General features: G+C 45.5%; 1 protein-coding gene across 1 annotated transcript in view; it reads left to right on the top strand.

Moving 5' to 3' along the window:
- Nucleotides 1-11,370, top strand: part of arhgef3l (Rho guanine nucleotide exchange factor (GEF) 3, like) — a gene marked incomplete at both ends in the record, with an annotated part of 53,611 nt that extends 42,241 nt beyond the window's left edge. The window contains 2 exons of the mRNA XM_084436023.1: nt 10,486-10,675; nt 11,129-11,370. Of these exons, the coding sequence (XP_084292149.1) occupies nt 10,486-10,675; nt 11,129-11,370 (432 nt within the window). The remainder of the gene's footprint in view (nt 1-10,485; nt 10,676-11,128) is intronic.
- Between the last annotated feature and the right edge of the window lie 1,576 nt (nt 11,371-12,946).

The raw sequence follows: 12,946 nt of genomic DNA, 5'->3' as shown, positions 1-12,946 counted from the left end.
CTCATAACTCCTCCATACATTATCCGATTTGTCCGATTTATCTCACGCTTCATGACGGTTCTGTCCTGAACACATCTATGTGTCAGTATTGCATCATACTTATAGCGCCACCTATTGGTGAAACAGGAAGTCCTCATTACTCCTCCATACATTATCCAATTCGTCCAATATATCTCACGCTTCATGAAGGTTCTGTCCTGAACACATCTATGTGTCAGTATTGCGTCATACTTATAGCGCCACCTATTGGTAAAACAGGAAGTCCTCATAACTCCTCCATACATTATCCGATTTGTCCGATATATCTCACGCTTCATGACGGTTCTGTCCTGAACACATCTATGTGTCAGTATTGCATCATACTTATAGCGCCACCTATTGGTGAAACAGGAAGTCCTCATAACTCCTGCATACATCATCCGATTTGCACCAAATTGCTGATGCTTCATGAAGGTGGCCTTCTGAACCCATCTATGTGTCGGTATTGAGTCACACTTACAGCGCCACCTACTGGTGAAACAGGAAGTCCTCATAACTCCTACATACTTTGTCCGATTTACACAACATTTCTCACGCTTCATCAAGGTACTGTCCTGAACACATCTATGCGTCGGTATTGAGTCACGCTTAGAGCGCCACCTACTGGTGACAGGAAGTTTCTGTCAGTACTGGACACCGAAATAGCACACCCTTTAACGGCGCCACACCCCGACCCGCGTGGGGTGCGAGGGCCCGCTCACTGCTGCTCGCAGCCCTAGTTATTATTATTATTCTACCTTCTCCTTCTTCCAAAACAAATGCCTTTTTGGCGGCCTAAACATCGATGAAAACGAATAAAACTTTGCAGATACGTCAGTCCCGGTGAAAAATTTGATAATTCATGGGTGAGGGAAATGGGCGTGGCAAAACGGCTCAAGAGCGCCCCCTGGAAAATTTAAAATGGTGAGCCCCACCTTTCGGTTTGATGTAGGCGAACGAAATTCGGTGGGCATATGTATTTCATCGAGCCACACTAAAATGTCTCTTGGAGCTGTACCCAACATGCAACAGGAAGGCCGCCATTTTGCTTTTAATGTGCCATTTTGTCCTTGTTTTGACCATTTCCATGCCTCGTACTTCGACGAACTCCTCCTACAGATTTCATCCGATCAACTTCATATCGGGTGAGCTTCATCTTAAGACCTTTGTGATCAAAAGTTATCAAAAAAATTGAGTTTTCACCAAACACCCTTGCCGTGGCGCCCCGCCAAAGTTTGACATTTCGCCATAAAACACGAAGTCCTCATAACTCCTCCATACATTATCCGATTTGTCCGATATATCTCACGCTTCATGACGGTTCTGTCCTGAACACATCTATGTGTCAGTATTGCGTCATACTTATAGCGCCACCTATTGGTGAAACAGGAAGTCCTCATAACTCCTACATACATTATCCAATTCGTCCGATATATCTCACGCTTCATGACGGTTCTGTCCTGAACACATCTGTGTCAGTATTGCATCATACTTATAGCGCCACCTATTGGTGAAACAGGAAGTTCTCATAACTCCTACATACATTATCCAATTCGTCCGATATATCTCACGCTTCATGACGGTTCTGTCCTGAACACATCTATGTGTCAGTATTGCATCATACTTATAGCGCCACCTATTGGTGAAACAGGAAGTCCTCATAACTCCTCCATACATTATCCGATTCGTCCGATATATCTCACGCTTCATGATGGTTCTGTCCTGAACACATCTATGTGTCAGTATTGCATCATACTTATAGCGCCACCTATTGGTGAAACAGGAAGTCCTCATAACTCCTACATACATTATCCAATTCGTCCGATATATCTCACGCTTCATGAGGGTTCTGTCCTGAACACATCTATGTGTCAGTATTGCGTCATACTTATAGCGCCACCTATTGGTGAAACAGGAAGTCCTCATAACTCCTCCATACATTATCCAAATTGTCCGATATAGCTCACGCTTCATGACGGTTCTGTCCTGAACACATCTATGTGTCAGTATTGCGTCATACGTATAGCGCCACCTATTGGTGAAACAGGAAGTCCCCATAACTCCTCCATACATTATCGGATTTGTCCGATATATCTCACGCTTCATGACGGTTCTGTCCTGAACACATCTATGTGTCAGTATTGCATCATACTTATAGCGCCACCTATTGGTGAAACAGGAAGTCCTCATAACTCCTCCATACATTATCCGATTTGTCCGATATATCTCACGCTTCATGACGGTTCTGTCCTGAACACATCTATGTGTCAGTATTGCGTGATACTTATAGCGCCACCTATTGGTGAAACAGGAAGTCCTCATAACTCCTACATACATTACCCAATTTGTCCGATATATCTCACGCTTCATGACGGTTCTGTCCTGAACACATCTATGTGTCAGTATTGCGTCATACTTATAGCGCCACCTATTGGTGAAACAGGAAGTCCTCAGAACTACTGCATACATCATCCGATTTGCACCAAATTGCTCATGCTTGATGAAGGTCGCATCTTGAACACTTCTGTAAGTCAGTATTGCGTCATACCTACAGCGCCACCTACTGGTGAAACAGGAAGTCCTCATAACTCCTCCATACATTATCCGATTTACTCAAGATGTCTCACGCTTCATCAAGGTACCGTCCTGAACACATCTATGCTTCGGTATTGTCACGCTTAGAGCGCCACCTACTGGTGACAGGAAGTTTCTCTCAGCACAGGACACCGAAATAGCACACCCTTTAACGGCGCCGCACCCCGACACGCGTGGGGTGCGAGGGCCCGCTCACTGCTGCTCGCAGCCCTAGTTATTATTCTACCTTCTCCTTCTTCCAAAACAAATGCCTTTTTGGCGGCCTAAACATCGATGAAAACGAATAAAACTTTGCAGATACGTCAGTCCCGGTGAAAAATTTGATAATTCATGGGTGAGGGAAATGGGCGTGGCAAAACGGCTCAAGAGCGCCCCCTGGAAAATTTAAAATGGTGAGCCCCACCTTTCGGTTTGATGTAGGCGAACGAAATTCGGTGGGCATATGTATTTCATCGAGCCACACTAAAATGTCTCTTGGAGCTGTACCCAACATGCAACAGGAAGGCCGCCATTTTGCTTTTAATGTGCCATTTTGTCCTTGTTTTGACCATTTCCATGCCTCGTACTTCGACGAACTCCTCCTACAGATTTCATCCGATCAACTTCATATCGGGTGAGCTTCATCTTAAGACCTTTGTGATCAAAAGTTATCAAAAAAATTTAGTTTTCACCAAACACCCTTGCCGTGGCGCCCCGCCAAAGTTTGACATTTCGCCATAAAACACGAAGTCCTCATAACTCCTCCATACATTATCCGATTTGTCCGATATATCTCACGCTTCATGACGGTTCTGTCCTGAACACATCTATGTGTCAGTATTGCGTCATACTTATAGCGCCACCTATTGGTGAAACAGGAAGTCCTCATAACTCCTACATACATTATCCAATTCGTCCGATATATCTCACGCTTCATGACGGTTCTGTCCTGAACACATCTGTGTCAGTATTGCATCATACTTATAGCGCCACCTATTGGTGAAACAGGAAGTTCTCATAACTCCTACATACATTATCCAATTCGTCCGATATATCTCACGCTTCATGACGGTTCTGTCCTGAACACATCTATGTGTCAGTATTGCATCATACTTATAGCGCCACCTATTGGTGAAACAGGAAGTCCTCATAACTCCTCCATACATTATCCGATTCGTCCGATATATCTCACTCTTCATGATGGTTCTGTCCTGAACACATCTATGTGTCAGTATTGCATCATACTTATAGCGCCACCTATTGGTGAAACAGGAAGTCCTCATAACTCCTACATACATTATCCAATTCGTCCGATATATCTCACGCTTCATGAGGGTTCTGTCCTGAACACATCTATGTGTCAGTATTGCGTCATACTTATAGCGCCACCTATTGGTGAAACAGGAAGTCCTCATAACTCCTCCATACATTATCCAAATTGTCCGATATAGCTCACGCTTCATGACGGTTCTGTCCTGAACACATCTATGTGTCAGTATTGCGTCATACGTATAGCGCCACCTATTGGTGAAACAGGAAGTCCCCATAACTCCTCCATACATTATCGGATTTGTCCGATATATCTCACGCTTCATGACGGTTCTGTCCTGAACACATCTATGTGTCAGTATTGCATCATACTTATAGCGCCACCTATTGGTGAAACAGGAAGTCCTCATAACTCCTCCATACATTATCCGATTTGTCCGATATATCTCACGCTTCATGACGGTTCTGTCCTGAACACATCTATGTGTCAGTATTGCGTGATACTTATAGCGCCACCTATTGGTGAAACAGGAAGTCCTCATAACTCCTCCATACATTATCCGATTTACTCAAGATGTCTCACGCTTCATCAAGGTACCGTCCTGAACACATCTATGCTTCGGTATTGTCACGCTTAGAGCGCCACCTACTGGTGACAGGAAGTTTCTCTCAGCACAGGACACCGAAATAGCACACCCTTTAACGGCGCCGCACCCCGACACGCGTGGGGTGCGAGGGCCCGCTCACTGCTGCTCGCAGCCCTAGTTATTATTATTATTATTATTAGGGCCCGAGCACTGGCGGTGCGAGGCCCTATTGAATTTCGAAGGATTATTAGGGCCCGAGCACTGGCGGTGCGAGGCCCTATTGTATTTCGAAGGATTATTCTCCTTCTCCTTCTTCTCCTTCTTCTCCTTCTTCTTCCAAAACAAATGCCTTTTTGGCGGCCTAAACATCGATGAAAACGGATGAAACTTTGCAGATACGTCAGTCCCGGTAAGAAATTTGATAATTCATGGGTGACGGAAATGGGCGTGGCAAAACGGCTCAAGAGCGCCCCCTGGAAAATTTAAAATGGCGAGCCCCACCTTCCAGTTTGATGTAGGCGAACGAAATTCGGTGGGCATATGTAGTTCATCGAGACACACTAAAATGTCTCTTAGAGCTATACCCAACATGCAACAGGAAGTCCGCAATTTTGCTCTTAATGTGCCATTTTCCCCTTGTTTTGACCATTTCCATGCCTCGTACTTTAACGAACTCCTCCTACAGATTTCATCCGATCAACTTCCTATTCGGTCAGCTTCATCTTAAGACCTTTGTGATCAAAAGTTATCAAAAAAATTGAGTTTTCACCAAACACCCTTGCCGTGGCGCCCCGCCAAAGTTTGACATTTCGCCATAAAACACGAAGTCCTCATAACTCCTCCATACATTATCCAATTTGTCCGATATATCTCACGCTTCATGACGGTTCTGTCCTGAACACATCTATGTGTCAGTATTGCATCATACTTATAGCGCCACCTATTGGTGTAACAGGAAGTCCTCATAACTCCTCCATACATTATCCAATTTGTCCGATATATCTCACGCTTCATGACGGTTCTGTCCTGAACACATCTATGTGTCAGTATTGCGTCATACTTATAGCGCCACCTATTGGTGAAACAGGAAGTCCTCATAACTCCTCCATACATTATCCAATTTGTCCGATATATCTCACGCTTCATGACGGTTCTGTCCTGAACACATCTATGTGTCAGTATTGCGTCATACTTATAGCGCCACCTATTGGTGAAACAGGAAGTCCTCATATCTCCTCCATACATAATCCAATTTGTCCCATATATCTCACGCTTCATGACGGTTCTGTCCTGAACACATCTATGTGTCAGTATTGCATCATACTTATAGCGCCACCTATTGGTGAAACAGGAAGTCCTCATAACTCCTCCATACATTATCCGATTTGTCCGATATATCTCACGCTTCATGACGGGATAAAAGCGTCTGCTAAATGACTGTAATGTAATGTAATGTAATACATTATCCGATTTGTCCGATTTATCTCACGCTTCATGACGGTTCTGTCCTGAACACAGCTATGTGTCAGTATTGCGTCATACTTATAGCGCCACCTATTGGTGAAACAGGAAGTCCTCATAACTCCTCCATACATTATCCGATTTGTCCGATATATCTCATGCTTCATGAGGGTTCTGTCCTGAACACATCTATGTGTCAGTATTGCGTCATACTTATAGCGCCACCTATTGGTGAAACAGGAAGTCCCCATAACTCCTCCATACATTATCGGATTTGTCCGATATATCTCACGCTTCATGACGGTTCGGTCCTGAACAGATCTATGTGTCAGTATTGCGTCATACTTATAGCGCCACCTATTGGTGAAACAGGAAGTCCTCATAACTCCTCCATACATTATCCAATTTGTCCGATATATCTCACGCTTCATGACGGTTCTGTCCTGAACACATCTATGTGTCAGTATTGCATCATACTTATAGCGCCACCTGTTGGTGAAACAGGAAGTACTCATAACTCCTCCATACATTATCCGATTTGTCCGATATTTCTCACGCTTCATGACGGTTCTGTCCTGAACACATCTATGTGTCAGTATTGCGTCATACTTATAGCGCCACCTATTGGTGAAACAGGAAGTCCTCATAACTCCTCCATACATTATCCAATTTGTCCGATATATCTCACGCTTCATGACGGTTCTGTCCTGAACACATCTATGTGTCAGTATTGCATCATACTTATAGCGCCACCTGTTGGTGAAACAGGAAGTACTCATAACTCCTCCATACATTATCCGATTTGTCCGATATTTCTCACGCTTCATGACGGTTCTGTCCTGAACACATCTATGTGTCAGTATTGCGTCATACTTATAGCGCCACCTATTGGTGAAACAGGAAGTCCTCATAACTCCTACATATGTTATCTGATTTACTCCAAATTGCTCATGCTTGATGAAGGTCGCTTCTTGAACACTTCTGTAAGTCAGTATTGCGTCATAACTACAGCGCCACCTGCTGGTGAAACAGGAAGTCCTCATAACTCCTACATACGTTATCCGATTTACTCAACATGTCTCACGCTTTATCAAGGTACCATCCTGAACACATCTATGCTTCGGTATTGAGTCACGCCTAGAGCGCCACCTACTGGTGACAGGAAGTTTGTCTCAGTACTGCACACCGAAATAGCACACCCTTCAACGGCGCCACACCCCGACACGCGTGGGGTGCGAGGGCCCGCTCACTGCTGCTCGCAGCCCTAGTTAGGGCCCGAGCACTGGCGGTGCGAGGCCCTATTGTATTTCGAAGGATTATTATTATTCTTGTTCTTCTCCCCAAACAAATGCCTTTTTGGCGGCCTAAACATCGATGAAAACGGATGAAACTTTGCAGATACGTCAGTCCCGGTGAAAAATTTGATAATTCATGGGTGCCGGAAATAGGCGTGGCAAAACGGCTCAAGAGCGCCCCCTGGAAAATTTAAAATGGCGAGCCCCACCTTTCAGTTTGATGTAGGCGAACGAAATTCGGAGGGCATATGTATTTCATCGAGCCACACTTAAATGTCTCTTGGAGCTATACCCAACATGCAACAGGAAGTCCGCCATTTTGCTCTTAATGTGCCATTTTGTCCTTGTTTTGACCATTTCCATGCCTCGTACTTCGACGAACTCCTCCTACAGATTTCATCCGATCAACTTCATATCGGGTCAGCTTCATCTTAAGACCTTTGTGATCAAAAGTTATCAAAAAAATTGAGTTTTCACCAAACACCCTTGCCGTGGCGCCCCGCCAAAGTTTGACATTTCGCCATAAAACACGATGTCCTCATAACTCCTCCATACATTATCGGATTTGTCCGATATAGCTCACGCTTCATGACGGTTCTGTCCTGAACACATCTATGTGTCAGTATTGCGTCATACGTATAGCGCCACCTATTGGTGAAACAGGAAGTCCTCATAACTCCTCCATACATTATCCAATTTGTCCGATATATCTCACGCTTCATGACGATTCTGTCCTGAACACATCTATGTGTCAGTATTGCGTCATACTTATAGCGCCACCTATTGGTGAAATAGGAAGTCCTCATAACTCCTCCATACATTATCCAATTTGTCCGATATATCTCACGCTTCATGACGGTTCTGTCCTGAACACATCTATGTGTCAGTATTGCGTCATACTTATAGCGCCACCTATTGGTGAAACAGGAAGTCCTCATAACTCCTCCATACATTATCCAATTTGTCCGATATATCTCACGCTTCATGACAGTTCGGTCCTGAACACATCTATGTGTCAGTATTGCGTCATACTTATAGCGCCACCTATTGGTGAAACAGGAAGTCCTCATAACTCCTCCATACATTATCCAATTTGTCCGATATATCTCACGCTTCATGACGGTTCGGTCCTGAACACATCTATGTGTCAGTATTGCGTCATACGTATAGCGCCACCTATTGGTGAAACAGGAAGTCCTCATAACTCCTGCATACATCATCCGATTTGCACCAAATTGCTGACGCTTCATGAAGGTCACCTTCTGAACACATCTATGCATCGGTATTGAGTCACACTTACAGCGCCACCTACTGGTGAAACAGGAAGTCCTCATAACTCCTACATACGTTATCCGATTTACTCAACATTTCTCACGCTTCATCAAGGTACCGTCCTGAACACATCTATGCTTTGGTATTGAGTCACGCCTAGAGCGCCACCTACTGGTGACAGGAAGTTTCTCTCAGTACTGCACACCGAAATAGCACACCCTTTAACGGCGCCACTCCCCGACACGCGTGGGGTGCGAGGGCCCGCTCACTGCTGCTCGCAGCCCTAGTTATTATTCTTCTTCTCCTTCTCCTTCTTTACTCCAAACAAATGCCTTTTAGGCGGCCTGAACATCGATGAAAACGGATGAAACTTTGCAGATACGTCAGTCCCGGTGAAAAATTCGATAATTCATGGGTGAAGGAAATGGGTGTGGCAAAACGGCTCAAGAGCGCCCCCTGGAAAGTTTAAAATGGCGAGCCCCACCTTTCAGTTTGATGTAGGCGAACGAAATTCGGTGGGCATATGTATTGCATCGAGCCACACTTAAATGTCTCTTGGAGCTATACCCAACATGCAACAGGAAGTCCGCCATTTTGCTCTTAATGTGCCATTTTGTCCTTGTTTTGACCATTTCCATGCCTCGTACTTCGACGAACTCCTCCTACAGATTTCATCCGATGAACTTCATATCGGGTCAGCTTCATCTTAAGACCTTTGTGATCAAAAGTTATCAAAAAAATTGAGTTTTCACCAAACACGCTTGCCGTGGCGCCCCGCCAAAGTTTGACATTTCGCCATAAAACACGATGTCCTCATAACTCCTCCATACATTATCCGATTTGTCCGATATATCTCACGCTTCATGACGGTTCTGTCCTGAACACATCTATGTGTCAGTATTGCGTCATACTTATAGCGCCACCTATTGGTGAAACAGGAAGTCCTCATAACTCCTCCATACATTATCCAAATTGTCCGATATAGCTCACGCTTCATGACGGTTCTGTCCTGAACACATCTATGTGTCAGTATTGCGTCATACGTATAGCGCCACCTATTGGTGAAACAGGAAGTCCCCATAACTCCTCCATACATTATCGGATTTGTCCGATATATCTCACGCTTCATGACGGTTCTGTCCTGAACACATCTATGTGTCAGTATTGCATCATACTTATAGCGCCACCTATTGGTGAAACAGGAAGTCCTCATAACTCCTCCATACATTATCCGATTTGTCCGATATATCTCACGCTTCATGACGGTTCTGTCCTGAACACATCTATGTGTCAGTATTGCGTGATACTTATAGCGCCACCTATTGGTGAAACAGGAAGTCCTCAGAACTACTGCATACATCATCCGATTTGCACCAAATTGCTGACGCTTCATGAAGGTCACCTTCTGAACGCATCTATGCGTCGGTATTGAGTCACACTTACAGCGCCACCTACTGGTGAAACAGGAAGTACTCATAACTCCTACATACGTTATCCGATTTACTCCAAATTGCTCATGCTTGATGAAGGTCGCATCTTGAACACTTCTGTAAGTCAGTATTGCGTCATACCTACAGCGCCACCTAGTGGTGAAACAGGAAGTCCTCATAACTCCTCCATACATTATCCGATTTACTCAAGATGTCTCACGCTTCATCAAGGTACCATCCTGAACACATCTATGCTTCGGTATTGTCACGCTTAGAGCGCCACCTACTGGTGACAGGAAGTTTCTCTCAGCACAGGACACCGAAATAGCACACCCTTTAACGGCGCCGCACCCCGACACGCGTGGGGTGCGAGGGCCCGCTCACTGCTGCTCGCAGCCCTAGTTATTATTATTATTATAGGTACTACCTAGACAGGTGCTACCTAGCACTGTCTACCCTCTCCTTTCAGCATCACTCCAACCTCTGTCCTGTTTCGCCAGTGTTGTGTATCTCTGACCATGTGTGCGTGCGTGTGTGTGTGTGCGTGTGCGTGTGCGCGCTCGTGTGTGGTCCTACCAGAAGCTGCATGTCTTCCTGTTTGAGCTGGCCCTGGTGGTGACCCGGCCGGGGGAGGAGGGGAAAGAGGGCGTGGTCTACCAGGTGTACCGCCAGCCGCTGCCCGCCGCCCAGCTGTACGTGGAGGACCTGCCAGACGGAGAGGGCGGGGGGGGCGGGGCCTTCAGAGGGGCATTCTCCGGGAACGACAAAGGTACGGCGCACACTCGCCAAACGCGTCATTTAACTAAGCTCGCTGTGTTTGCTCCTCACAAAGAGCGGGCGGTCCACCTGGTTTAACGGTCACTCCGTTACCATGGCAACATCGCTCTTGTTCAAACAGCAGTGGTTGAAACATTATTGTAAGTCGCTTTGGATAAAAGCGTCTGCTAAATGACTGTCATGTAATGTGATGTAATGCTTCACTAATGTTTACTCCTCCCTCAGTTCACTTTATGAAAGGATTGTTTGTTTAGAATCAGAGCCATATCCACCGTCATTCTAGGAACACATACTCCAAATACTCGTTCTTATTCTTATGGTTAAACTTACATGTTCCCCATGCTTACTCAACACTCACTGACATTCTTACCCAATATCCTCTCTTCTCCCCCCCCCCCTCTCTCTCTCTCTTTCTCTCTCCCTCGCCCCCCCACACCTCTCTCAGTGAGGAACTGTTTCCGTGTGAGTGTGGGCGGACGGACCAAGGCCCAGTCTCACAGCCTGCAGGCCAACGACTCCTTCAACAAGCAGCAGTGGCTGTCCTGCCTACGCCAGGCCATGGTCCAATCACGAGACAGACCAGCCAAGACCAGCCAATCGCAGCTGTCACCTGAACCAGCCCTCTACCACATGGCCGACCTCAGTCTGAACTCAGACGCAGACATGGCAGACCATACCAATCAATGACTGAGCGATCAGCTGATGATCACTATTGGAGGCGGGGCGTTTATGTATTTGTCCATCAGAGCATTGCTTGAAGAGAGAAACGGGGATTATTCATAAGGAAACACACACACACACACACACACACACACACACACACACACATACACACATACACATACACACACACACACACATACTCAAACACCACACACACACACACACACACACACACACACACACACTGTGCTCTTTTTCACAGCTCTTTCCCAGCCATTGGCCTGTTGAAGCTGAACGTGATGGGTTACATTACCAGTTCACTGAAACATTACCAACTGTACAGACTCAAACCAGTATTCATTAATGTATTACGTTTATCTTATTGTTGCTGTTGTTGTTTTGTTTTTTTTAAATAAACTGACATTCAGAATCCTATGTGTAACGTCCTGGCCAGGTAGACAGAGGTACACGCTAAGTACAGACTAACAGCTCAGAGGGGAAAGATTAGTGCCAATTACGTCTTTCTCCCCCCCCCCCCCCCCCCTCTCTCTCTCTCACACTCTGACTCTCTATCTCTCTCTCACTCTATCTACCGCTCTGTCTCTCTAACTCTCTCCCTCCCTCCCTCCCTCTCTCTCTCTCTCTGTCTCACTCTCTATGTCTCTCTCTCTCTGTCAGTCTCTTTTCTCTCTCATCAGTGAGAGGTCGAAAGAGAAAGCGAGCTAGTCTTACAGTGAAACCGTAGACGTCCTCTTATGCATTTTTAACAGCTCAGCAGTTGATGGAACAGTTTGCTCCTGCTGTTTAGTGTGGAGAGATAAAGTGACCAGCCCACAAGGTGAGTGTGTTCCCTTTGCTATGTTCACGCTACTGTGTTTCAGTTCTGTGTTGTTCAGCCATTCATTTTGTCATTTTTGGAAATAAGTACCTGAAATTACTAAGAATGTATAGGGTGGTATAGTTTGTAAAATGTGCATGTCACCTATAACGTGTATTGTTGCGTGCTAGAGTTGACCTTTTGTGCGGTAAGGTCATGCAAGTGTCCGTCTCAGGACAGGAGAGGTCAGGGTACAGTAGGTGTTGCGGTTATTCCAGGTAGCTGTGAATCGGTTGGCTTTTGTGACTGATTACTGAGGTATTTAAAATGGTTTGATGTGTTTGATTTAACTCTCTTGGGACTGCTTCAATGAACAAGGTCAACTGAATCAAGTATTTGACAGTATTTGTCCCAGGTGGGGAAAGCCTTCTAATTGAGTCAGTGCTACTTAAAAATGTACTAGATTATATGGAGTCGTGGAGGCCTAAGTGGACAATGATGTCACCAGGATGATGCCACCAGGGTTGTCCTGGACGCTGGCCAGACTAGTGTCCGTTCAGAGAGCCAGAGAGGATCAGCTGGTCTGACAGCCATGGGGATTTACCACAACTAGACGTTTATTCAGAGAGCTCCCCTTTAAGGTGCTTAACGCGTTCACTCGGCAGGTACATTCACTGTGACGCCGTGCATTTCATTCACTGGCTTCATTCATCCATTCCTACTCTAAAAATACACTCCACCATCCTCCCTTCCTGGAGACGATCTCTGATCTGTCATGATATG

The sequence above is a fragment of the Borostomias antarcticus genome (assembly GCF_949987555.1).
Source record: "Borostomias antarcticus genome assembly, chromosome: 3".
Taxonomy (NCBI): domain Eukaryota; kingdom Metazoa; phylum Chordata; class Actinopteri; order Stomiiformes; family Stomiidae; genus Borostomias; species Borostomias antarcticus.
The sequence above is the reverse complement of the archived record's forward strand: the minus strand, read 5'-3'. Positions and strand labels throughout refer to the sequence as shown.